Source organism: Pyxicephalus adspersus, chromosome 12, assembly GCF_032062135.1.
Source record: "Pyxicephalus adspersus chromosome 12, UCB_Pads_2.0, whole genome shotgun sequence".
In the NCBI taxonomy this organism is placed as follows: domain Eukaryota; kingdom Metazoa; phylum Chordata; class Amphibia; order Anura; family Pyxicephalidae; genus Pyxicephalus; species Pyxicephalus adspersus.
In genome coordinates this window covers 16,769,966-16,797,737 of record NC_092869.1, presented here as the reverse complement: position 1 = coordinate 16,797,737, position 27,772 = coordinate 16,769,966, and the positions used below count along the sequence as shown (strand labels likewise).

The following is a 27,772-nucleotide window of genomic DNA, read 5'->3' as shown; positions in this document are numbered from 1 at the left end:
GCTTGTTGAAAGGGACCTACAACTATGAAAAACTAATCAGTTTATTAGTTCTATATTTAATTATAGCAGAAGTCAGGAATATTTAAAATACAGAAAAGCATTCAACATATAGCAATCAACAGCAATTAATTAGAGCATACAGTGCAGATATCAGGCATATGTGATGCACACCACAACAAAGGGAATAAGAAGTAATATGTAATGCACAGTATATAGTGGGCAGCTGGGCAAGAGCATTTAAAATATATAACAGCACACTTAATCTAGCAGTCTGAAGTATACAGTATATATATACAGCAACCATCATTCAGAAGAAATTAATATACTTTGCCTTACAAAGTAATCAGTAAGATCAGTAAGAAAAAGATTATCCACTTACACTGAATTCCACATCAGAAGCAAAAGGATTGCAGCTATGCCACTGCCCAGAATTCTGCCATAAATTAAAGCCTCCTATCTATACTGGAACATCAACTGTCTAGGATGTAGTAAATATCCCAGAAAAACGTTCCTTAAAACAGAAGGTAATGCAAGACAGGGTGCTTTGCAGTGTGGGGGAGAGTAGACAGTTTGGTTTAGATGGTTTGTATGACTGAAAGCACTCTGTACTGTTTGCATTCTGTGGCATTCAAAAGCAGTAGGCCTGTGCAGCATACTAGTTAATGTTAATAGTGTGTGAAGTTATTGTGGAGACATGACTAGGTAAGTCTTGTAGATAACTGTAAATTACACCAATAAACTTGACACCTACCAATTGACTGGATAGATCTCTGTACCCTAAAAAAAATGCGCCCCACAGGAAGCCTAGCACCTACTACTCATACCTTAGGCTTAGTCTACAAGGACTGTTTATCCAGTTATCCTGAGCCTTTAAAGGCCCATGATTAAAATTCCAATGCATCCCAATAAGCTAGGTAACACCAGGGCATTTTAAAGCACATTTTTGAGCATTCAAGGAAAGGTTCCTTGCTGCATTTTAAAAATGAAAAACACATGAAAACACCTCCATTTAAATCAATTATTATGAAAGCTTCCCTTGAAAACAATGGAGACTTTTATAATCATTTTAGCAGGACTGTGGAATCTAGAAGCCCCCTAGATAAGGGGACTCCCAGATCTCTCCCCCCCCCCCACACACACACACTGGCAAATCAGTACAGTGGTACATAAAACCCCTTACTCATTCCCTGAAAGGGTTAAATATATCCATAAATAATGGGACAAGACTTAATGTTAAAGTATTTTTATTATATATTATTATTTTTTACAGGTTATCCCACTATAAAAGGATGATTCCTATGGCTGCACTTGATGTGAGAAAATGGACTGATTGGCTGAGAAAAGGTAATCCCTAAAGACACTTCGTCAGGGTTTACCTTTTCTCAGCCAATCAAGGGACAGGTCGTATGAGAACCCTGCTCCCGAGTCCCCAGTGGAGCACTGGCACGTGGGTGCAGAACACTTTCCAAAGCTCCGCTACGGCTTCTGGGAGCAGTGTCCCCATATGACATCCCTATTGATTGGAAAGGTACTATGAGGGGCAGCCTGTACGTGCACACTACTCCCCAAATCTCTAGAAGGACTCTGGCACGTGTCCTACACCCACATGGTTTTAACAATAGTCCATGTAGACTCAGCCCTAATCAACATGCCAATAAGAATCTTATTTACTTTGTTTGAAAAGGTTTACAGCACTAACAAAAAAAAATGTGCAAGTATTGTATACAGACTTCATTTTTGAAATGGGATATTTTAACATTTAACATTGTATTATTGGCTAATAAATTATAGACAGTTAAAATTAGTGCAGCCTTGTATGGTTGACTCTGTGGGCTGGATATGGACATTTAAGTATTTACAGACTACTAAAAATTATTATATGAAGTTTTAGTGCCCCTATCTGGTGGTAGGCACCGTAATTATACTATTGTAGAACGTCACAGAAAGGGAAATTAAGCTAAAGTCATTCAGTTTATTCTCCAAGCAGCTCAGCTCACTCTGCTTTGCTCTCCCAGACCATATTCTCTGTGTTAACAATAAGACTTGAAAAAACAAACAGAACACGGCCATTGTTTCTGCTAGTATGTGATTAACATGTAAATGTTCATAGGCTGACCAGAGATTATTTTTCAAATATATTTAACTTAATAAAGTATACCTTCCTGTACATATTCCTAATTCTTTAAGAAGATTAAATGAGTAGTTACCCTAAATATTTACAAAATTATTCATTTAACATTGAGCTAAAGCAAGTTATTGATATTGGTGTAGTCATATTTTGTTCCATATTTTCAAGTTGTTGATCTATTTCTTTTAGGCGTATTTTCTGGTCTCTGAGTTCCTTTGTGTAACGTAAAACTTGCTCACCAGGCACAGAAACTAGATTTGCAAACTTATCCAAAGAAACTTCCTGTAAAAGAAGTGGAGAGATGATTACATACAAAGGCTGTGTTTGATGGCTTACATACATCATTACACTTCCGGTAAATGTGTACTACAATTCCCCTGATATTTTAAACAGGTAACTGTTGATGGTGAATATTTGCCAAAGTAGGTACCATCTGTCAATAACAATTCAACGCAGGAGTAACAAAATTAAACAAAAACTAATAATAAATTATTCTGCTGCTTATAGGTAATACATACCACATAACTGGTGAATACTGTTACAAACAGATTATAGGTTCAATTCACAAAAAAATGAGTATTAGAGATGTTATTTCTATACCAGAGCATTTTTACTGACAGTCAAAAAAGGCATAATTTTTGTCAATTTACAAAAGTCTTTACTGCAAAGGAACTGCTTTTGTCTTGCTTTGACAGATCAGATCTGTCAAAGACAAGCTGTTTGTACTGCACTTTACATGGAGGACAACTGGATGGAGGACCTACACTAGGACCTACAGTGGCTTCTTTGTTGCATTGAGATCACTGCTGCTGTTTGATATCAGGATAAGGGACTACTACTTTATATCAGAGGCAATCTTCTGGGTTGATTCAAAAGTGCTTCTTTGGCCTTTCACTAAATCTTATCTTGGAGAATTGTGGTCGAGGTCTACCAGTGGGACTATAGCTGGGCTTTTTTTTTCTAAAGTGTCATCAAATCAACTTTCAGTGTACTTCCCGTAGTCAATAAATTTGTTGGAAAACAGCTTTTTTGACATCCCATAAACAGACCACAAAACAAAAGTCCCTCAACAAAAATCCCCCCTCCTTGCCCTCCTCAGTGCAAATACCACTCTCTTTGGATCTGCTGGCAGGACAGAAACTTCACTCTCAGTGACCAATCCAATGCAGATGGTGTCAACGGTTCCCAAAGTTTTACTGCCACATTTTGACAGGAAATTTGATGGCCCAAAGAATTCTATAGAAACTACTCTAGCAACAATTTCCTCAAACACCCAGTGCATAATTGAACTGGATCAGAGGGCCAGTGATCTGGAGGATTAAATGTTGGACTCTCACATCAAAATTTCTGCTCAGGCTACCGTAGTCCTTCCATGGAAACCAAGCTGGAGGATTTGGAGAACAGGAAATGTAATTTACGTCTAATCAGCTTTCCGGAAACTTACAAGAGTCAGGATTTTTTCTACTTTCTAATGATAAACCTGATGCGTTAAATCTCCCTCCCAGCTCCTCAAGCTTTGTTGAAAGAGCCCATCACATAAGTCAAGATCACCCCAATATAACCAACATCCTCACCCCGTCACCGCCCTGTACTTGGGGTATACAGAAAAAAAAATGATATTTTCATATTGAGGGCTTTAAAATTCTGTTTTTATGTTCCAAGATTATTCAGCAGCGGTCAGGCAAACGCAGAAAAGTTTTGCCCCGTACATAAATGTTTGGTGGCACTGGGACTTTCTTTTTTTTTTATTATACCTGGCCAAACTGAATCAAAGCTATTTGATGATCTGGCAGAGACCATGGTAGTCTACATGGCCATGCTGGTCTACAGTTAAGGGATTCGTCCTCAACTGGACACTGATGATTACTCAAACCTTTTTTTTTTTTTTTTTTACAGTGCTTTATGGCTAATCTTTCTTTGAAATTGACCCCAGTCCCTAGGGGAAATTATAAGTTGGTAGAAACGTGGAGGCAGTTTACACCTGCAGTAGAGACTATATGCACTATTCAGTGAAACAAACACATACAAACAAATACTCAAAAATGTTACAGTAACATGGTCAGATCATGACCCGGTCATAGTCAAACAGAGGAAGTAGGGAGGAAGACCATCGAGGTTTAGATGGAGGATGAACAAGAGTATTTTGAATAATCATGCAGTTGTTGGTGAGATTGAGCAAGTGATCGATAATTTTATTTGCTCTAAATACGGCGGATGAAACGTCAACTGGGAAGCACATAAAGACACTATAGGGGGAGATCATTAAAATTTCCACAAGGGTAAAGAAAGAGGGTTCATGGGAAATTGATAAAAAATGTAACAATATCATGAACTAAAATAGGGAGGCAAAAAAGGTACCCACAGCTAGGATTAGGATCACAAATAGAAACCTTGCGGACTGAGCTAAATTTATTATTAACCAATAAAGGGGAAACATCAATAGGATGGGTAGCACATAAGTTTTTTTTTATATTGAAAGACAGAACAGGCAAATTGTTGGTAAATAAACTCAACCCAAAATCTAAAAGGTATATACTACCTAAAATTATCACAGCAGATTCAGGAATACTACAGACAATATTAGGGAAATAGAGAAAGAGTGAGGCTTTTTAGGCTAGTTTGGAGTTACTGATAAAATCATAAAGTTTATTTATACACATGAGAAATCAAATGAAATGTGTTTAAAAGCACATTACAACGTTACAGAATTATCTGTTGGCAAAGAGGTCTAAGTTACACATATGCTAGGCTAAACATTACTCTGTTACTGATTAGATTGAAGTAATCAGGTCCCTTAAAAAGGTCTCCTTGCTGACGCGTTTCGCCTAACTGGCTCCCATAGGGGTTTGGAGGATTGTGCAACAAGCTACAATAATCAAAAAAGACAACAATATTCATATCTCAATAATATGTGTAACATGTATTAAAAATTTAGAGAATATATACATAAATTATTGACAAAGGTTATGTCAGAGAACAATTCAAGGTAAGTAGTAACAATCATTCGCCTTTATAAAATTTTTTGTGAATTCATATGGGGTAGTAAAAAGCCAGGCACCTCTTGATTCTACAATAGCCAACACAGAATGGGGGTCTACATTTCCCAGATATTGAATTGTACAATGCAGCATGATATACTTATATGTAGCATGTATATAAAACTACCCCTAATTTGAAGTTAAAATACATTCTTCATATTCACAGAGACTTGCTTCCTGAGGAAGTTACCTCTAACCCCATACGATACACTTTTTGGCAAATATGACATCATCCTCTGAATAGTCACTCATTTCTTTTCTTCCTCTTGGGACAAGGAGGACCTTACCCATCTAACATATTCCTTAATTGTACAGAAATGGCATGCATTCCTAACTATAACAATTGAATCATTAGTGAACATGGATATAAAGCCCACTCTCCACTTTGAAGAGGCAGCAGCTGAATAACCCCATTTGAGATCAGCAATGTATATCTTTATGCAACTGCAATCTTATATCTAAGCTGGGCTAAAATCCCTGTTTGCAAAAAATTGGACCCCCACGATTAGGCTTCTCCCAATGCAAAAGCCCCCAATAAAGGGGATCACAGAGATCTACAAAGAGAAACCCCAGATTACACCAATAGGAAAGAAGGCTTTGTTAAATGATCAGAGCACTTCCCTACCAAATCGGAAGCTGATTTACTTATGGACTTCTCCAAGGCATAGGTAGTGCTTCCATCAGCTATGTACAGGGAGATGACTCAAAGTATGTCATGGTGTATACATTTTCCCAAACTGTGCCTGTCTTATGAGTTATAGCTCCACTTCCCACTGTCCCAAATGTACACAGGAACAGGTGGATTTGTATTATGCTTTCTGGGATTGTTCTAAGATAAAAACGTTCCGGCAGTTAGTGTAATTAGTGTAATTCAAAATATTAGCAGCATGTTTCAAAAAGTGAATAAAGCTCAAAAACATTATATTTTTTATTTCCAAACACAAATGCATTGGGAACACCAATCAATAAAATAAAGAAAAATGTATTAAAACTTGTGTTATTCTATTACAGAAAATGAAAAAAATGAAAAAAAGAGAACATTAGGCTGTTCAAAAAAAAAAAAAAACACAGTGTCCTAATTCTAATCTAATCCTAATTCTTTACAATCGAAAACATTCACTTCAGCGCTGCGTAATATGTTGGCGCTATATAAATGCTGTTTATTATTAATAATAATAATAATAATAATAATAATAATAATAATAATTCACTTTAAAAACTGAAAAATGTTTAAAGATTTTGCTTTTGTTTGAATCACTGAATGTTTAGTTGTATAGGCACTTTCTGAGAAAAGCTGCACAACTGTGTTGCATGGAGTTGACCAACTTCTGGCACCTGTGAACAGGTAGTCCAGCCCAAGATGAATGAAATACATTACAATTTTTTTGCATTTCTTGGTTTTGCTTTAGAAACCAACATTTTTATATCACTCCACAAGTTTTCTATTAGATTAAGGTCCAGGGATTGGGTTGGCCACCCCATAACATCAATCTTGTTGGTCTGGAACCAAGATGTGCATTGGTGTGCTTAGGATCATTGTCTTATAGAACCAACCATTTCAATGGCAATTCTTCTTCAGCATGAGGCAAAATGACCTCTTCAAGACAGCAGTGAGAACCAAAAATTAGACAGTAACAAAATCAAAAATAATAATAAGAAAAAGAAATAAAAATAGAAATAAATTAAAGGGAGAGCACTAGGTACATACAATAACAGGAAATACACCTAAAATAAACAATATATCCAAGAACAACATATGATTTGGAATAAATCTAGAACAACAGTACTGTGTGCCAAGCCATTTTGTACCCAACTTTCAAGTAATCAATGTGATCTCTCAGACAACCCAGTCAGTTAGATATGTTCAGAATATACCAGACAGAGTGACGGAAAGGCATTAAAATCTGTCTCTGTGTCGCTTTTGGAAAAGAAGAAAGAAAAAAAGGAGTACAATTTGGCAAAAAAAAAAAACGATTAATACATCTATCGTCATTCCTTTCAGCGTCCAGGGGGGAAGTGAATCAAGCCATTTGAGAAGCAGCGCACGTCTCGCTGCCAAGAGACAGACTGAAATCCACTCTCTCCTACTTCTGCCCAGTACTACCTCTATCAGATCATCCCAACAACCAAATAAACACAGACTAGGTCGAGCAGGGACAAAATATTTGGTGACTTCATAAACATATTGTAGTACTCTCCGCCAATATCATTGAATCAGCGGACATAACCATAAAGAAGAACCAGAGTGGCAGATGGAACAGTACATTTAGGACGGCCAAAGTTCAGATTTGCATATGTTTGTGTCCCTTCGGTGGTTCTAAAAACCCTGTAGGCCCGGTGAATGATTTTAAATTGTGTTTCCCGCCATACTTGAACCACAATAGGAACAATATCTTCCATATTCAAATTCTCTCCCCACCTGCACACATTCCTTGTCATCAGACGTTTATGAAAATAATCTTGGATCATCTTATAAATTTCTGAAATGGACGGGGAAGATAAGAACAACAGATTGTCATAGAGGTTATATCTCAATGCCCCTTGAACATCTGATACTATAGATTTGATATAACTGGTTAACTGTAAATTGTATATAGAATGCGGCAGAAGCGTCAGAGGACAGTTTAGCCCTTAGTTCCCTAAATATCATTAAACACCCCATTTCTAGGTAAAACAGATCGCCTCCTGTCATCATTCGTTTGCGTCTCCACTTACTAAATATCGGTAATGTTTTGGACCCATCTAGTAAAGAGAAGTACTAAATCAAACAAAACCAAAACCTGATTGGGGCTTTTAAGGCAGCAAAAAAAAACATAATAAAAAAATCAAGCAGTAATTTAATATTACAAGTAAAACATGACTGTAACAAGCACCAAGTATATCTATATCATGCTATACAAGCATGAAAAGCATACCAAAAAACAGATCCACTGCTACTTAGATCTGGACAGAGATAGCATAGGGAGGGGATGCTGAAATCCAGTGGACCTAAATATCAGGAGCAAGAACATGTAAACAAGCTTCCAGCTCACATATGAGAGCCTCAGTGAGTATGCACTGTTAGAAAACAAACTGGTGCAATAGGATTTTCTTGCCAAAATTTAAACAAATCCAAAGAGAAAAACTATCAATTTGTGGGACAGTCCTTAATCAGAAAGGACAATCCACAGGCAAAAGTATATAGAAATGTGGCATCACAAATGCCTTTATTAGAATGAAGCAAGATACAAATATATTGAGAATTCAAAAGAAAATAGAAAGGCATACTCACATAGCTTCTTGATAAAAAAAAATAACCCAAGCAGAAGCACTTTCTCATTTAGGTACCAAAAAATAGTGTATATATGTCCAAAAGTCAAATACATAATGTGTATATATAAAGATAGAGGAGCGATTTTCCCTTCATTAAGATTATAGAAGCAATGCATCCGATTTCAGAACCCCCTGCTCTCAGAAAGCTGAGTTAAGCAGAGACAGATAAAATGGAGTTATGCAAGTTGAGTAGCTAGGGAAATAGGAAAAGAGAATAATGCTCCTATGGTAACCTATAACATCATAAACAGGTAGCTATACCCTATTCCTTAATGTGTTTGTATTTTGTTGTATATATGTCTATGTTATTATATTATAATATAGTTGCAGGGTTTATGTACTAACAACCATTATTTTTCTTTTACTTTTATTCTGTGATTTATGTGAGTTCCTAAAAATATATCTGATAAAACTGTTGTGTATTTTCATGTTTCTAACGTGTTTCCTAAATAAACTGTTAGAGTTACTTGCTATTATTTGTGTATAAACTTTCATTTACATTCTAAATATGTGCATGGATGTGATTATATAATAGTCATATTAATGTCGTTGTTATTCTTAGTCAACAATCCCCAGCAATTTTGGTGACAATTAAACCCTGAATTTAAACTTGTGTTAAACCCTGACTTTTAAGCTGCGCACACACTTCCAATTTTTATCGTTGGGAATGAACGACGAACGAACGACGAACGACCGATTGGCCAAAAATCGTTCTTAAAAAAAGTAACCTACGACGCCGACGAACGAGGATAGTCGTTGGAAATGAACGACCGGACCGGCGGATCAGATTGGACGACGATCGTTGACCATCTATCATGTGTACGGTTGTTCAGTGATCGTCCATGGTCTGAGCATGCGCGGTGAACGAACGTTCGCTCACTTCCTGTGGTGCACGTCACTTCCTGTATCGTTCAAACGATCGCATCTATCGTGTGTACAATATCTTTGAACGATCGTGTCGTTATCTGTATGTACAGGATCGGTGCCATACGATCGTTCGCAGATATTGTGCAGGATCGTTCGTCGTTCGTTTACCAACGATAAAAATTGGAAGTGTGTACGCAGCTTTATATTGACTACAGTTTAAAAGGTCATCTGACAGTAAAAATGCCTCTAAAAGAATGTGTCCTCAAAGTGCTTAGCTTGGTTATTGCAAAGCCATTATTTCTCATTTTTAGAGACTCTTTATTCACTGGCAAGGTACCAATGGATTGGCGTAAGGCCAATGTGGTTTCTATCTTCAAAAAGGGACCAAAGTCATTACCAGGTAACTACAGACCGGTTAGTTTACCGTCCATAGTTGGAAAGGTCCTAGAGAGTTTGATAAAGAACCACATAGAGGAGTTTCTGCTAGAAAATTATATTATAGGTGATAGTCAGCATGGTTTCAAGAAAGAGCGAAGTTGTCAAACAAATTTACTCTTTTTTTATGAGGAAGTAAACAGGTAGACAGTGGAGTAGCAGTTGATATAGTGTACTTGGACTTTGCTAAAGCATTTGACACTGTACCCCACAGACGGTTAATATGCAAGTTAGGGTCAATAGGTTTAGAAAAGTCAATCTGTAAATAGATAGAGAACTGGCTTAAAGACCGCATCCAGAAAGTTGTAATTAATTATTAATTTTTGAAAAGTCTAAGTGGTGTACCCCAGGGTTCAGTGTTGGGATCTTTACTGTTTAACATCTTTATAAATGATATAGAGTTAGGGTTTTTAAGAACCATTTCTGTGTTTGCAGATGACATCATACTATGTAATGGAATTAGGTCCATACAGGATGTCTATAATCTACAGTTAGGTCCATAAATACTTGGACAGAGACAACTTTTTTGCAGACTTTTCAGCTTTAATTCAGTGGGTTGAACAAAAAAATTGCATAAAAATGTGAGGAATGGAAGCCTTTTTAACACACTCACTTAGGAGCTGGAGGAGCTCACTTATGAGGAAAGACTAGCTGAACTGAATCTATTCCCCAAGGAGAAGAGACGTTTAAGAGGGGATATGATCACCCTGTATAATTATTTAAACTGTCCATATAGAAAACTATCTTCCCCAATATTCACTTCACTATTTTTCACTGTAAGGTCTGAAAATGTGGAATAGTCTTCCCTCCCTTATGGAATCAGGAAGGAATTTTTTTCCCCTGTTAAAGCAAATTGTACCAGGGTTTTTTGCCTTCCTCTGGATCAACTATGTCTTATAGGGCTTTATATCTTGGATATGTTTATTTCCCTAGTGGTTAAACTTGATGGACTTATGTCTTTTTTCAACCTAACCTACTATCTAACTATGTAAAAGTGAAGCCTAGATATTTCGAAGAACAGTTTAACAAATTTGGATGGACACATTTGAAGGGCAAAATATAAGCAAATAGAACTAGAGCAATGAGGTAAAGTAGACCTGACAGGAAAAAAAATAAAAAGGGGTGAAAATGAGATCGTATCCACAGGCAACAGTTTATAAGACCCTAGGTCTTAAAGGGTCTGTGGATGGAATCAGATTCTAGCTTCACACTTGCAAGTGTCCCAGTCGGATTGGAAAACATGGTTTTGACAGCAGTTGTTGCACCTCAAGATTGTTTATGAATATGTAAATAGATATGTATAGGTATATATATATATATATATATATATATGTATGTGTGTGTATATAAAATGTATGTGTATAGGTGCAGCAATGTTGTGTGTAAACACGAAACCTGTTTATCTTGATCTGGTCATAGGGCCTTCCTAGGGGGTCTCCAAGTGCAGGGCTTCACAGAGTGACACACAAGTGATACAACAGCTGCCAGGAGACAAGACCTAGTTTCCCAGGACAAACAGACCACCAATATGGCCTTCAAAGGGCAATAATCCATTCAATTGAGGAAACAGGAGATGGAGGTGTAATTAAACAGATGGACTGGGGTGATGACCCAGCTGAACATTTATAGACCCCTAAACATAGATTCCAGCTGGAGATTTTTATATCAAATTTAGTTGGGAGGTCCATCAAATTACATTAACCAATCCCAATCTAGTGGGGTGTGTGCCAACTGATGGTCATTGTACCAATCACACCCACTAACCAATCAAGGAGTCCCAATGTTACCTAAGGGGACTTAAAATATATAAAAATGGAAGCTGGAAGTTAACAGAAGGAAAAAGGGAATGATGGGAGCTCTTAGGGAATCAGGCTCATGGAGTACCCATCAACATCCATACAGGTAGCTATTACACATTCTTGAATTGCATTCTATGTTATTTGATGTATTGTGTATCACTTAGTTACTAGATTCTTACAGGGGTTACTACTAATAACTATGTCCATGTGATATATATGTATCAATATTTGAAGTTCCTATGTGTTTAAATATCTGACAATATTGCTGTGTACTTTGTCTTACCTTGTTTTCTTAATTAAACTGTTTGTATGACTAGCTATTATTTGTGCATGAACCTTCTTTAATTGAATATCTATATGCATTGATAGGGAATATAAATTCCATATTTATGCAGATAATTAGAGATAAAAATATACCTAAATAACACAGTTAGCAATGAAACACCTTGTATCCTTAAGCTGTGGTACCTGTTTTGGTTCTCTATATAGTCCGGAAGTAAAAGCAGGGTCTGAATTACAGACACAGTAATGGTTGTTTCTGGTGAACTGTTAGAACATATATAGCTAAATTGACTAGCGGCTAGCCTCCAGCCATGATAAGCTGCTCTCCAGCTCTTTCCAGTCTTATTATTATTATTACTACAGTATTTATAGAACGCCATCATATTACGCAGCGCTGTACAAAGTCCATAGTCATGTCTTTGTCATTCTCTAGATCAGGAGAGGAGTTGTGCACTGCTGCAGTCATTATGGTGATCATAAATAGATCAGAAATCAATATACATAAAAATTTTCCAAAAAATTGGATTTGGAAATTTTTTTATGTATATTGATTTTTTATCTACAAATTGATGTATATATCATGAAATGTTATTAGCCTTATATGATTTATATATGTATAATTTACAGTAGAGCGTTATGACATTATTATTTGTCTATGTTTGATGACTATACCTAGATCATAGGTAAACTCACATTATAAGCGCCCAGCTACCCCTGAGAAAGCACACAAAAGGGCTAAATGTGTCGGGTAACAAGGCTGCACGCAAAACATTCGCACTCTTTCGTGTTCCTCACACATATGGTTTGCTAATCCGCATATGCTACTCTCAGATACAGCAAAATCACCAAGTAGGTGACCTATGTCAAGTAAGCATTACTGAACCTCAAGGAATTTCCAAAATATTATAAAATAAAGTAAGAGTGGATCCGTACCCCAAGATATTTTACATGTGACGCACACCATGTGAATTGATAAAAACTTTGGAGGGAGCTGATTAGAGAATACAGCATGTTTAGTGGGAGAGCTTCTGTCTTTTGAGCATTAATTTAATAGCCCGACAGGAAGCCATAAATCTCCACCTCTCTCCAAAGGTTTGGGAGTGGGGTGAGGGGTTGAGTAAGGGTAAGGATATCATCGGCATACAGCAAAATGGTATAGGGGGCTCCTCAAATGTCTGCACCCTTGATGTCCGGACTGGCTCTGATAGCAGCTGCAAGAGGTTCTATAAAGAGGGCGAACAAAAAAGGAGACAGTGGGCAACCACGTCTGGTCACATTGCAAACTGGGAAGGAATTGGACTTGGCATGGGGTAGTTTCACTGTTGCTGATGGTGTGGTGTAGAGTGCACCAATTGCTTGCAAGAATGAACCTCTGATCCCAAAGCGGCAAAACATAGTAAACATAAACAGCCAGCTTAGATGATCAAAGGCCTTCTCCACATCTAAGCTATGTAGGAGAGACAGAGTTTTATGTTTATTAGGGCGTTAATCACAGAGATAGCTCTACGCATGTTGTCACTGCAATGCCTAAAAGGGATGAATCCAGTTTGATCCTTGGGGATTATGGAAGGAAGAAACGCGTTGGCTGGGACACCTTACCGCCATCACTAACCTAGTATGATACTAAACGATATTGGTATTTTTTTTGCAAAACTAGTGGTTATATGTTAGCCTAGGATTCATTTATAGAGACACAGCTCTTAATCTTTTAAATTATGTTGTTGGAACAATAAAAATGTTGTGTTTTTAAATTTAACTCGGATTGCCCTTCAAAAGCCTGGCTTTCCCTCCCTCCTATTCTTCTCTTCCTCCCACAGATACATGAAATATGAGGAAGAAAAGAGCAAAATGACATTTCCTAAACAACTCCTCACCCCTACAGTTTTTTAGGCTGGGATCAGACTAGTGGTATTTTTTTGTGCAATTTACTACAAAAAGCCTAATACGGCTCAGATAATATAGATAATTTGGAACTGTACTGGCTCTCCATTTGGTAAGCCTCTTTATTTTCGTTAAAATTTTTATTGGGAAATAAAAGCAAATAATCAAACACACAAAATCATCAAAGAATGACACGAAAAATTTAAATATAACAAGACAATATACAATATCAAATACACAGTACATAAGGAAATAGGTAAAGGAGCAGAAGAAAAGTCTGTGTCTGAACCCTGCAGATCCTCCAGAATACCACTGAAAACAGAGTACAAAATAAGTACTAAAGCCAGCAAGCTCTTAGAGGCCGGTAGAGCCCCTGAGAGTAGGATGACTGTAAACAATTCAGGGGCCCCACACCTCCAAAAACTGGTTGTGGGTGTCAGTAAAAATGCTGGTCAGGTCCTCATTAACCATAAATACATTGAGTCTGAACTTCACTGAAGGCCAGTCTCTCAGTCTTCCAAGCCCTGGCTATTGCTTGTTGAGCCGCCATAAAAACAAAGGTTGCCAGGTTTCTAGAGGACAGAGAGAGCGCCAAATCTGGAAGGTGTAAGAGAGCACACCATGGATCCCGGATCAATTCAGCAAAGAACCAAGTAGGTTGTTTACTTATTGCCAAAAACCGGATAGTTTAGGACATGCCCACCAAATATGGAGCATATCCCTGACATCACAGCCTCAAACATCGACCCATTGATCAAGGCGCGCCAACCTTGCAGGGGTAAATACCAGCATAATATTACCTTGTACACATCGTCCGGACGACCGACCTGCCGGATCCACGGACGATGGACGACAGCCGAATACAAATGGCTGCAATCTGGCAGGACATACAGCAATAAGCTGTCTGTAGAGAAGGGAGATAAGGCCAGGGGATAACGGAGCCAGATAGCAGATTCTTTCAAACAGAGTGAGGGCCAACTGACTATGCACCTGCTTCACAGAAGGAAACAACCAATGATGCAGTTGCATGTACCAGTAATATTCCCAGGGGGGAAGGGATTTCATAGGTCGCACACAACTGATCCCAGGACTTAATGCCCGAAATACCAACTAGGTGAGAGGCCAAACATAGCCCCCTTGTTCTCCACCATTGGAACACCATAGGGTTAATATGTCCAGGTGGGAACCCAGGATTAAAAGAGATTGCAGAGGTGCCCATGAAGACATGAGCCAAAACCTGCTTCTATAGGTATCCCAAACTTTAAGGGAGTGCCGCATCAAGGGGCTAAAAAGTTTGGGACATAATGAAGAGGACATCCAAAGTGGAGAACAAATCGTGAAAGATCCACAATTCACAGCTTCCAGTGCAACCCATAGAAGGGACTCAGAGGAGGCATGCAGAGCAGAAAGTTGACTAATTTGTGCCGCAGCATAGTATTTAGCTAGGTTGGGTACTATTAACCCCCCGGAAAGCCTGGCGTGTACATGGTCCTTTGAGCTACCCTAGGCCTCTTACCATGCCAAAAAAACGCATTTACATGGCGTTACAAACAAACATCGCATTTACAGGTACGGAGCACTGGAGCCGGAACCGCTACTGGTAAGGTTCTAAAATAGTAGAGAAGTTTTGACAGCCATTACATTTTTACTGCCGCTATCTGACCTAGCCAGGACAACGGAAGAGAGGCCCAGGCGCAGAGCATGGATTGCAAGGAGCTAAGGAAAGGATGGTAATTGGCGGCATATAATGTATGGTAGTTGCTAGAAGTTTTAATCCGCAAACACATGATAGGTGAGGATGACAAGGCAAAGGAGAAAGACTGAATCTGCAAACCGGAGAACAAAGAGAATTTTCTCAGAGTACTCACTAGGTTGGGGAGAGATATTAAAGGCTGGGTCAGCGTAAGCAGCATATTGTCTATGTATAAGTGCTGTTTATATTCTGTTCCCCAAACTCGCACTCCATGTATATCATCTAGGCATCTACTATAGATCGCCAAGGGCTCCATAGCGAGTGCAAAGCCGGAGAGCACTCCTGCCTAGTTCCCTGTTGAAGGGGTTCTAAACAGGGAGAAGACCCAGTCCACAAACTCCTGGGGAAATCCCCAGTTGTCTAGGATAAACCTGATATACTCCCAAGACACACTGTATATACTGTATATACCTTTTGTATATCAAAAGAAAGTAAAAGGCCCGCCTCCTTCCTCTCCTGCAATATATGTACAAAATTGGATACCTTATTTATGTGATCCCGGGCTTTTTTATGCGGAATAAAGCCTGATCTTGTATAATGTATGTATAATGCTCAATAAAAATAGTTCTCATAGTTTAAAAATAGCTCATAGTTTTATGGCAGCCAAGGTCTCCACAACGGTAACATCCGCCTTGAGACTCTCAATGCATGATTGTGGAATAGGAGGTAGAAAAATATCCTAAAAAAAACTAACAAATTTGCACTATTACCAGGAAAGGGAGGAGTAGTAGAGTAGATAGAAGAAGGAAAAGAAGCAAAACTGGTAACTATTTTAGCCGGATCAGAGGTGAGGGACCCACCACAGGATTTTACCCTATATGGCTTAAAAGAATGTGCCCCCACCCGTGGCCTCCTAGCCAGCATGGTACCAGATTTGTTTGCCTGAGAGAAAAATTTCTGTCTCGTCCAACGCATGGATTTCATGTCTGATCATTAAGCAGCAGATCTAGAGCGAGACGGGTTTCTGTAACTTGTTTTGTTAATAGCTCTTGAGGGTACATGCTTCTAGGCCCTTTTCAAGGTCTGGAGTTTTTGAGTCAGGTTTGCCATGTGGCCCATACACTCCCGCTTCAACCGAGACGCCAACTGTATAAGATGGCCTTCAAGGGTAGCCTTATGAGTCTCCCATAAAGTCACCAAGAATATGCCCCCTCATCATTTAAATGAAAGTACTCATTTAGCTGTGCTTGGATCCGATCACAGTTCACCCGCATAGACAACAATGAGTTGTTCAGACACCACAGCCCCCTAGAGGGGCTAGGGCGAGTGGAGGAACACATTATAGAGACAGGCGAGTGATCTGACCAAGGCACTGAGTGAACCTGAGTCTGAACCACCTGAGGCAGAAATGACTGAGTAATGAAAATAAGATCGATCCATGAAAATGAATCATGTGAATTTGAATAGAAGGAAAAATTCTTCATAGTGGGGTGGAATTATCGCCAGGAATCCACCAAACTATGCTCCCCTAGAAAAGTTCGAAAATGTGCTGAGGCTCCACACCCTTGATTGACAGTGCTGGCAGATCTGGAGGAATGTGTACATGATTGTTTATCCATGACTGGATCAAGTACCAAATTGAGTACCCACAAATGATCACAGGACCCTGAGCATGCATAGAGAGTAGGTGCAACACATGCGTAAGAAAACGGAATTGGTGAGTGTTGGGGGCATAATACAACAGGAAAGTAACATCATTATCATATAATGTCCTCATTAGTATAAGGTACCTGCCATTGGGGACAGTAATCTGCAGTTACATATAAATGGTAGGCCCCTCATCTTTTCTTAACAGTGGCATTAGCTGCATAGACTAGTGGATAATGTTTAGACAGATATGCAGGGTAGGAGGATGTAGAGAACCTAGTCTCTTGCAAACATCCCCGTCCCACTAGATTTATAAAATTAGAAAGCTTTTTTACGCTTCTGAGGCAAATTAAATCCCTGCACATTGTGGGTGAAAACCTTAATACCAGTCATAAGTACAGTATGTGGGATTCCCCAAAATAAACAGGAAACCCCAGAGGACCTCAAACAGGACAGGCCTCAGGCACAGAAGAGGGGTAGGGAGAAACAAAGAATAACAGTTGGGATAAGGGACATAATAATAGTGGCAGAAGGGGACCAATATATATAGGTAACAGCTATCAACTAATGCGAGGGGAGCAAAATGGAGGAGGGGGAGGAGTACGCCGACTTACAAATTACTGATTAAATGTCCAACTGTAAACTGCAGAACCAAAAAAGCCCCTCGAGCTACAGACTGCTATCTCACTGTACCCTTTCATGTAACCCAGCAGTATAACTGCCAATTTAAGTAAACCACATTCATATGTGAATGTGAGTTTACTTAAATTGGCACATGAGTGAATAAGAATGTCCGCAGCATCCTTTTGAAGTGATTACAAAAAAATAAGTCAATAGTTGGGGGGCGTGGCTTGGCGGGTATAAGAGATGGCCGCATAGATCCTGTGCTCTGTCAGCGCTGGCCACGATGTACAGCAATCCGAGCTTCACCTGCACCATTCCACTCAGTTGGATGCACTCACACCAGCAGCATTTAGGCAGGGGGTCTCCTTCCCTGTACACAGCACCCCAGCCCAAGGTTCTGGTGGGTTTCCCACTTCAGCCCCCCCCCCCCCTTTATGCCACGGTGGTCTCCTCTCCAGCAGGATCCTCAGCACCATCAGAGAATACCAAAAGGGCAGAATCCACCCCCATGAACTTGGGGACCCGAGGACCCTCCAGGAAACAGACTGGGGGATACCCTTTTTCAGAGGGGCACCCACCTTTCCCCTGGCAACAGTATATACAGCTTTTGCCCACTAAAGCAGATTTTCAAAACCTGGTTGCTAAGGTTCAGGCCACTTGTCACTCATAAATTGGGTCCATACGTAATGACCTGCAGTTGTTGGCAGGCAGAGTGGATGAACTGGATGGCAACGTTCAACAAGCTAAAAAGGACATTGAGACCCTCACTCACAAATCCATGGATGATCTCAGAAATTTAGGGATCTCTACTGCATTATTGAGGATTTAGACAAACAAAGTCGCAGGAATAATATTAGGGTTCGGGGCCTACCTAAAGCCACCCAGGATGCTTATTTGAAATAGGTTCTGCAGGCCTTTTTCAGCCGTGTACCGGGACGCCCTGCCGCTAGAGAAATTTAAATTACCAGGGCCTTTCGCACTTCCAGACAACCTGGCACGGCATCCAGACCATGGGATGTTCTCTGTCAACTGGACAGTGCTGACCTGAAGGGTATGAGATCATGGCCACTTCTAGAAATGTCCGCAATCTTGAGTTTGATGGTGCTTCTCTTCAGCTGTTCCAGGACTTATCGTGGCATACCCTGCAGCAACGTTACTTGCTACAACCGTTGCTGCCTGTGCTCTGGGATAACCGTCTCCCTTATAGATGGGGCTTCCCTTTTAGCCACAATACACAAAATGTCCATATATTTAGGAGTAGCGATTTCACAAAGTCCATGTGCATAGTGAACATTAGTCCACAACAAAGATAATGAAATACATATGTCAAGTATCAAAAAAAAAGAGAAAACACATACAGTAAAACAAGTGCAAATTTCTTGAGAACCAAACCCCCACCGATAACGGATACGCTGCTCCTGTAGGATCAGAAGATACAGTCTCAGGTTGCAATGTTTTTAAAGAATAGTCAGGCACAAATCCACATAAATCTGATATTGGAAGCCCTGGAAGGATAAGTCCTTCTTTGCACGTGCTGCTTGCAGTATAGTTTTCTTTCTGCGATAAAACCTGGTTTTAAGAATCATCTCTCAGCGTCCAAAGCCTGATGTATCCTATCGATTTCCAATCTATCAATCGGAATCTAGGGTGTCAGTTCCTGAAGCAAGGCCGTGACCGTAGATTGCAAATCTTCAACCATCTCAGGAATGCCTCTGATCCAGGAGATTGCCTCTGCGAGCTCTATTTTTGTCATCCTCAAGACAAAGAAAAATCATATCCATACCCACTAAGTAATTGCTCCTGTGCAAGGACCGCTGTTGTTAAATGATCTGTCTGGTAAGCTGACAAGCAAGCTTATCAGTAGCAGCTGTGAGCTCATGTTGCAGGATAACATAAAACTATTGTAACAACATGGACTCATGTACAGGCAAGTTGGGTAAAACTTGCAATGCAGGCTCCAACATGCTGTCATTAGAAGAGCCATCCAACACATCAGGCGCACACGTGGATAGAGTGGAGTCCTCCTCGACCGAGGAGGACGCCATCTTGGTTCTGTCCGACAATCGAGACAGGCCTGTTGACAGCCTTCCCTGACAGCCTGAGTGCTTAGAATTCTTTCCCATGGGGACTTGGGGGGAGAAGCAAGGCAGGAGCCAGTCGGTAAGACAAAAAAAAGCTACTGTAGCAGATGGTAGAAGGATCATAGTATCTGGGTGGTGTGGAGCCTGGTAAACTGTGTCTGCCATCTTGGCTGCTCACGCCTCCCAAGCCTCTTTATTTTTTTTTTTTTTGAAGGGATAGTGTTACCTTCATGAAAGAAATGTAGGATTTCCTTAGTCCTAACTTTATATCCATACTGAAGTCAGCAATTATAGACCTATTGCCCAGATTAACTGTGACCTTAAAATCATCACTAAAATCCTTGCAGATTGACTAAACTTTTTGGGCAGGTATATCCACCTGGAAAAAGTAAGCTTCCTACATAAATTGGCAGGATCCAGATCAAACGTGTGGAACAACTGATCTCATCAATACTATCCAATCTAATTGGGACACCAATGAGAATAGAAAAGCCATGCTTCTTTTCATCAATTTTAATCAAGGTTTTATTAGCCCCATATGGGATAACCTGACTTATTTATTGAGAGCCATGGGATTTGGTTCATATTTGACTCAAGTGTTGAACTCTATTGTGCTTTCTCACCTCAAATTACTTTAATAGGTCAGAATACCTAAATATTGGCTATCAAAGGAAAACTAGAGGGCTAGAGAGGGCTTCCCCTAATACTTTTACTTTTAGCATTGCCCATTGACCCTTTGGTGATCAAAATTCAAAATATTCAAAACTTTAGAAGGATAAAAAGTAGCTTAGTAAAACACAAACATGTTCTGTGTGTAAACAATATCTTAATTTTTTATCAGGTCAGCTAACAGTCTTTCAGCTGTAGGGCCCCTTATGCCTGACCTAGAAAAATTTCAGGACCAGTATAGTTTGGTTCAGTTATAGGATCCAATCTTTGTCCAGGCCTGGGAAAATGTATTAATGATAAATGGGATGCTTGCCTGAGGGTGTTGGGAAAAAGTTACTCTCACTTTGCAATGAATGTTGACCTCCAATATCAAGTAGACACTATGAATGGGAAAGTAATAAAGAAGTTGGTGGAGCTTCGCTCACACCACAGGGTTGTACTTGACTTGCCCCATGGGCACCCACTGCCTTATTCTGGAAGAACAGAAGAGATTCCTGCAGAGGTTCTTTTGGCCCATGGTTTTCTAGACATTAGGAAAAATTCCGGGTTCAAGAGTCAGTTGAAATCTCCTGTGCCTCATTACCAAAACCCCTTGGTACCTTTGCCTATGATTGAGGTACCCTTTAAAAGGATTGCAAAGAATTAATTCGGGCCAAATTCAATCTGGTGGATTCCTCTATAGGAATTTAATATATTATATATTTTTGTAGTCTTAGGTTAAGCTACAAGGTATTCTGAGGCGGTACCCCTAGGGAACATCTCAGCCTAAAATAATGTTTGTTCCATGTTTACTACAATGGGAATTGCAAAAGAAATTCTGACAGTCCAAGGAACATCCTTCATGTCTCTCTACCACCCTAAAACTGATGGTCTTGTAGAGCTCTAATATGACTATTAAGGGTTAAAAAGGGTGACTTATCAGTGTCAGGGTTTCCCCAGGCAGGTAGCATGGGCACCGAAACTGACACCAAGTTTTTACAAGGGCACAGAGCAAAGGGTAATGGATGTGTAGCCTTATAGACCACAGGCTCTTTGCTGCAAGGCTTCACCCCCCGCCTGGGGGTGACCCCATCTGAGTAGGAAGGAGAGAAAGGCTGCAGTGTGAAGATAGAAGAAGTACATTAGGCAGGAGAGGAACACCACACTCAGAAGAGGCCGGAGCTGGTGGCAGGCATAGTGTAATATGGGTCCAGGCATGATCAGAGCAGAATAGCAACAGTGTCTAAATACAGAATAGCAAGGTAGTTGGTGCATGACAGATTAGTATAGCCTCCAAAAGCCCAGTCTGGGCCCTGTCAAGTAAACTGACTGCCAATCAAAGTCTTGGTGTTGTCACTGTACCTGGAGAAAGTTTCTGCAGCTCAGATATAATTAATTAGTTATGAGATCAAGGGAACATATTGACAATGACATGTCCCCTCTCATCCATAAATGGAGAATGCAGGTAATTTAGCAGAGGACAAGATTGCTTGCATGGAGTCCAGTTGGAGTTCAATTGAACAATCATAAATGCGATGAGGAGGAAGAGCATTAGCACCTTTTTATTGAAAACATCTAAATAATCATACAAACGAGTGGGATGAGCCTCTTCTTCTTGAAGTACAAGCCCTGGAATCATTGATTTCCTGAACATCAAGGGTTATTTTAGTGCCCTGAGGGGATGAGATGAGAGATATGTGAGAGGAGTCAGAGTAGCAGGGGTGATGGGTTTAACTCACTCTTCCTTGCTATCCTGACAGGGCAATTTTGCAAAAGATGACTTACAAAAGATGATCAGAAGACATACAATGCAAGCAGAGGTTGGAATGGAGCTACCCCTGGTGCTCTGCAGACAGTGAAGGTCTGGCAAAGCCTTATTGCATAGGTCCCCAACAATTCTTGGTGTCAGGATGCAGAGTATTTGTGGAAACCAATGGTGGAGGAGGAGGTGGTAAATTGGAAGACCAGGCGGAGCAGGGACCCCCTCATTTTTCCATTCTGCGCTCCTATAATCTTCAATTGATTTGGGTAGCCTAATCAAATCCTTCAGAATACCCAATAGAGCTAGTTCATCACTCAGTGACTCAGACAACTCACTAATGAACTGGTGTTCGAGAGTGGCGTCATTCCATTGTGTATCAAAATCAGAAAAATATTTGACCTTGTTAAAGGCTGCAGAGGGCTGCTTCACAGGTGGCAGCACACCAGGGGTTGTCATAGTGTTCCCCAAATCTTTCAAAAAGAAGATTGGCATTAGTCAGGGCCTTGTGTTGTATTATTGAAAGACCCAGGCCTGGGATTACCCAGGGAGGAGGGAGATGACTGTGCCCACCTTGGTGCGCCCAACTGCAAATGTCCCCGACTGCAAGGGGAAATGTAGTTGACAAGAGATACAGAAGGCCCATGACTGGCTCTGATCACCAGAGAACAGATTAGGGAGTGGAATCTTGAGTCCCACTGGCTGGCAGAGGAGAGTTTGGAAGTGGCCGACTAATTGAAACTACCCTCTTTCAACCTCTTGTACCAAAATCATAAGCTCAGCTTTTTGCTTGCACAGTTCTTAAAGCAGTTTAAATTGTCTCTAGATGCCGACATAGTGGTTGTGACATTCTGTCAGTGTCTCTAAGGTTATCGGGCCCATCACACACTTATATTGCAGGAGCTTGGCTCCACTCTTTTAACAAGTGCCCGTTTTATTTCCTGTGATGCATTATTTGCATTTGCACATGGCTTTTTTATTTGACACATCATTTGACGCATTGCTTTACATATATTATATATATATATATATATAAATATATATCTTTATATCATTTTTCATGCTGGTTCTCACCCCCTGAAGTCTAACACGTGAAATGCTTTGGGACCTGACACAACTTTTCTTTAAAACATACACTATACTCTTTACTTTCTTTGTTTGGAACCAAAATGTGAATTGTTACTCGTAGAAGGTATCTACTGTCTAGTACGTACTTCTCTGCCTACTGACCCCATAAGAAGGGCAAAAAGCACCCACCCATTTATACCCTATTCTTTTTTTTAAAATCTGTATATAGACTGGTAATAGTCAAGTTGTCTGCCGCTGGTTTGCATTTATTGGTTGTGGCTAGCCCACTCTCTGAAGGTGGCATTAGGGGTAATTTGAACTGCTATTATATACTGTTTTCTTTAGTTTTCCATTTTTAGGCGTATTTTCATCTGAATATTTTTTTTATTGATTCATAGGACTGTTGTAAATTAGGGTTCCTATTAGTGTCAAAAATATCAGGAGACTGAGTTCCATTTTTACCAAATACCAGTTAAATACCCTATTTTTGCAGTTGTTGAATTCCAGATTCCAATGATCTGAACTTACTATACAACTGATAGGATTTACCTTAGTAAGGTATAATTAGTTTTGTTGGGAAGACCCATCTTTTTTTCTTGTTGCAAAGAGGTCAGGTGGAGAATGCAGCAACAGTTTGGAAGAAGAGCAAAAGGTTATGCTGGTAACATCTTCAGTGATCCCCAAAATATAATGTTGCCCTGGCTGATCTGTCTTCCAGGTCTGACAGTTTCATTTGCATTCACTGTATGTCATTTTATTGCTTATTGTTGAATTGACGATTATGGGTGACTGGAAACGCTATGGTTTTGTTTTCTATGTGGGATATGTGAGCTCCCAAATTAACTATAGTAGAATCAATCTTGTACACCAAGGATGACATGTCCAGATAGATTGATTATTTAGGCAAGATAAGCATTTTTTTATAGCAGAGCCAGATAGTTTGGTAGCATGTAGAAAAGTTCAGTTTTAGTAGGAAAGTGTATGATGGTGTGTATATCGAACTCATTGGGGGTTCAGAGTTGTCTTCTATTGTGGTTGTGGAAAAATCTAAAAGCAGTTTAGGGTCCTGGAGCTAGTCAGGGAAATGTCAGGAGAGTTCCCACTACCAGTTCTATGTCCAGGTTTTTCTACCTTTGCCGAATGAGGCACTGTGCGCTTTTTAGGCTAATAGGTCTAGAGAATGCTGAGCTCTGTAACAAGTGTTCAGAGGCCGGAGAGGAAGGAGAACTGTATTACAGTTGCTATGGTAAAAATGTTACCAAAGTAGGTTGCCCTGTTCATCTGAGGTGGCCAGGAGTCAGACAGCCAATGCTTATTTTACCAATTTAATTACTGTTTAGGACAGCTTGCAAAATAACTACAGGCAGTAGCATGGATCGGCACTTAATCTCTTGCCAAGTCCCATATTTCTGCCTTGTAGACCACTTGCGCGAGCAGATCAAGTAGCTCAGTACTTGAACAGAAGAGAAATCTAAATCAAATCAATATTTGGTATGACAAACCTTGCCTTCAAAACGGCATCAATTTTTCTAGGTACACTTGCACAAAGTATTTGAAGGAACTCGGCAGGTAGGTTGGCTTATAGGTACTGTAAGTGCTCTGGCGTTTGAAGCACTAGGTCCCAGGTTCGAATCTTGGCCAGGGTGCCATCTGCATGGAGTTTGCGTGTTTTCCCTGTGTTTGCGTGGGTTTCCTCTGTGTACTTCGGTTTCCAAAACATAAACATGCGGTTGGGTAAATTGGCTTGCTCCCCAAAACTGATTTTAGACTGTTGTAATGACATGTTACTATGATAGTGACATTAGATTGTGAGCCCCTTTGAGGGACAGCTAGTGACATGACTATGGACTTTGTACAGTGCTGGGTAATATGTTGACGCTATATAAATACTGTGTAATAATAATAGGTTGTTCCAAACATCTTGGAGAACTAACCACAGATCTTCTTTGGATGTAGGCTGACTCAAGTTTTTGTCTCCTAATGAAATTCCTAACACACTCAATTATGTTGATATCAGAGCTCTGTGTGGTCATACCATCTCTTCCAGGACTGTAAGCATGATATGTCTTAGTGTATCTGCCTTTCTTAGTTTCCTTGGTTGATCACGGAGTCTACAGTTTTCAATATTGCCCATTTCTTTGTGCTTCTTCACAACAAACCTTGACTCAGTACCTGAGTTAACCACCTGGCCGGCAAACCCGACCTTGGTTCGGGTCTATCGATTTTGCAAAAATCGATAAACCCGAACTTTTCTCACCGTATAAATCCCAATCACTTACCTGGTCCCTGCTGCAAAGATCCAGCGTTGATCAAAAAAAAAAAATTACTCACCTTCTCCCCGCAGCTCCTCCGGACACGTCTTCTGTCTTCTTTCTTCATCCGGCGAGTGCAGTGACGATCATTTTTTATATTCATGATATCTACTAGACCCTTGTTCGGACATATTTCTGTAAGTTACAGGTCTACAATTTAAAAAAAGAAAATCATGAAAAACAGTGTACCGCTTTTGGTACAGAAATCTAGACATCAGTGTAACGCCCAGGTGGTTAAAGCTGTTCCTCACCTATTTTTAAGTTTCCTACACAGCTGTATTTGTTTTAGTGAATGACTGTTTTACAGCCTACATAAAAAATGATAATCATTAGCACCTGTTTGGTTATTCACACACCTGACTACAATCCTACAAAATCTCTGACTGATATGTACTGATAAAGAATTGATGCTGGTTAGAGGGAAAAGCAGTGTAACACCATTTATTAATTTGATTTAGGTTTCTCTCATTTTTCTTTCTTTCTTTGCATTTTTTAAACTAACAAGAATATACAACTAGAGTTTATATTTCTGAACACATTTTTTTCTCAGCAGCATTTTTTTACACCTGCACACACTATTGTTAATATATATTATTAACATAAAATAAAAGGCAATCAGAAAAATGGAAGTTATGAATAACTGTAATAAAATGATGACCTGCAGCTCGTTGCATGCAAAACTGATGGGCCACAAATTTTGTTACATGGAAAATGTAACAGTAAAATGGATGAAGAGACAGCTGTAAAGTCTAGTTAAATAATCATGCTGCACATTGTTTATTCTCTAAAAAATGCTGGTTACCGATTTTGAATGTTCAGGCAGTACATGATGGTCACAATCACTGTTTTTTCTAGTGTTGCAAAACATCTGGAGTTGTGCTTCTATCGTTGCCAGCTGTGCAAGTACCCCTGGTTCTGCAGTATAACCTTCACCAGGCACCATCCAAAGGGCAACATTTGTCTATAAATGAAAAAGTTTTGCATGAATCAGCTATTTAAAAATATATTCTTCTAGAAGATAATGTGATGAACTACAAATATTTATATATTCATTTTTCTAACAACTACTAAAGTTTTGAAATTCATGCATCTGATGTTACTTAGGATTTTTGCAATGTTAACTGTACAAACATTGTATTCAACAAAAAGTAAAGTGGGTGAGGCCTAGGAACAATACTTCAAAAATAGGATGGAGACAGGGACTTAAAAGGTATACTTAATCCCATATTTTACTGACTGATGCTATACAGCAAATAATGATTTACATTCATACTTTGTACTAAAAGCAACTTTAATAAAAAAATATTTTCCAGACCTATGTTTGTGTTATCCTGATTACATTGACATATCAGACTTTTCCTGGACGCATTTCATGACTGGTCACTTCCTCAGGAGGAACATAAAGTCTGTTCTACAAATACAATGGTACTCAATTATAATCACATATATAAATATATACATACTCATTAGTATACAAATCAACTTATTATGTTCAATATTTTCTTACATATCTGCTTCGTTCAATGGAATCAAGCCCCTTTTGGATACTCCAGTATACACAGAGGGAGAGAAGGGTAGAAAACACACTCGTGACACGCATCCACAGGCATATTGGGCTTTGGTTTTGAAGACCCTTTTAACACAAAGAAATATATTTCTTATTTCTACGTTTATTTACTAAAAGATTCCAACATTCTTGTGTTATCCATTACTATTTCATACTTACAATTTATTAATAACATAATTAATCAATTAATTAACAAATTAATTGCGATTCAGATGCTATAGGTGTCATGCTCTCCATTCAATCCCTTAATGATCCATATATGCCCCCCATATATACCCCTAGAGATAAATAAACCTCTAATTCATAATCATATTTCTCCATCTTGAATATGTTAAGAACAATAATAGCCACTTGTTCTATTGTATGTGATATAATCATAAAGACATTTTTATCCAATATTAACTATTTATTTATTAATAAATCTTCTTTGTATTTGAAGATAGAGCCAACCATATGCCCTAGTTTGTAAAAAAAACTCTTGTGCTAATCACCAATTATACCAGTAACTGCTATATATGTGACTTTCATACTATCAAATTCCCCTTATAAATATAAAACATACCAGCAAGCATAATAAAGAGCTAAACTGATTCTTCTTAGTCCATATTCAATCCTATTAGGATATTTTTCT

The 27,772-nt window shown here is 39.2% G+C and overlaps 1 protein-coding gene across 1 annotated transcript in view; it reads right to left on the bottom strand.

Moving 5' to 3' along the window:
- Positions 1–1,143: 1,143 nt before the first annotated feature.
- Positions 1,144–27,772, bottom strand: part of LOC140342224 (fibrous sheath-interacting protein 1-like) — a 40,909-nt gene continuing 14,280 nt past the window's right edge. The window contains exons 4-5 of the mRNA XM_072428338.1: positions 26,377–26,535; positions 1,144–2,410 (exon numbers count right to left, since the gene is read on the bottom strand). Coding sequence (XP_072284439.1) covers positions 2,225–2,410; positions 26,377–26,535 — 345 coding nt within the window. The 3' untranslated portion in view covers positions 1,144–2,224. The remainder of the gene's footprint in view (positions 2,411–26,376; positions 26,536–27,772) is intronic.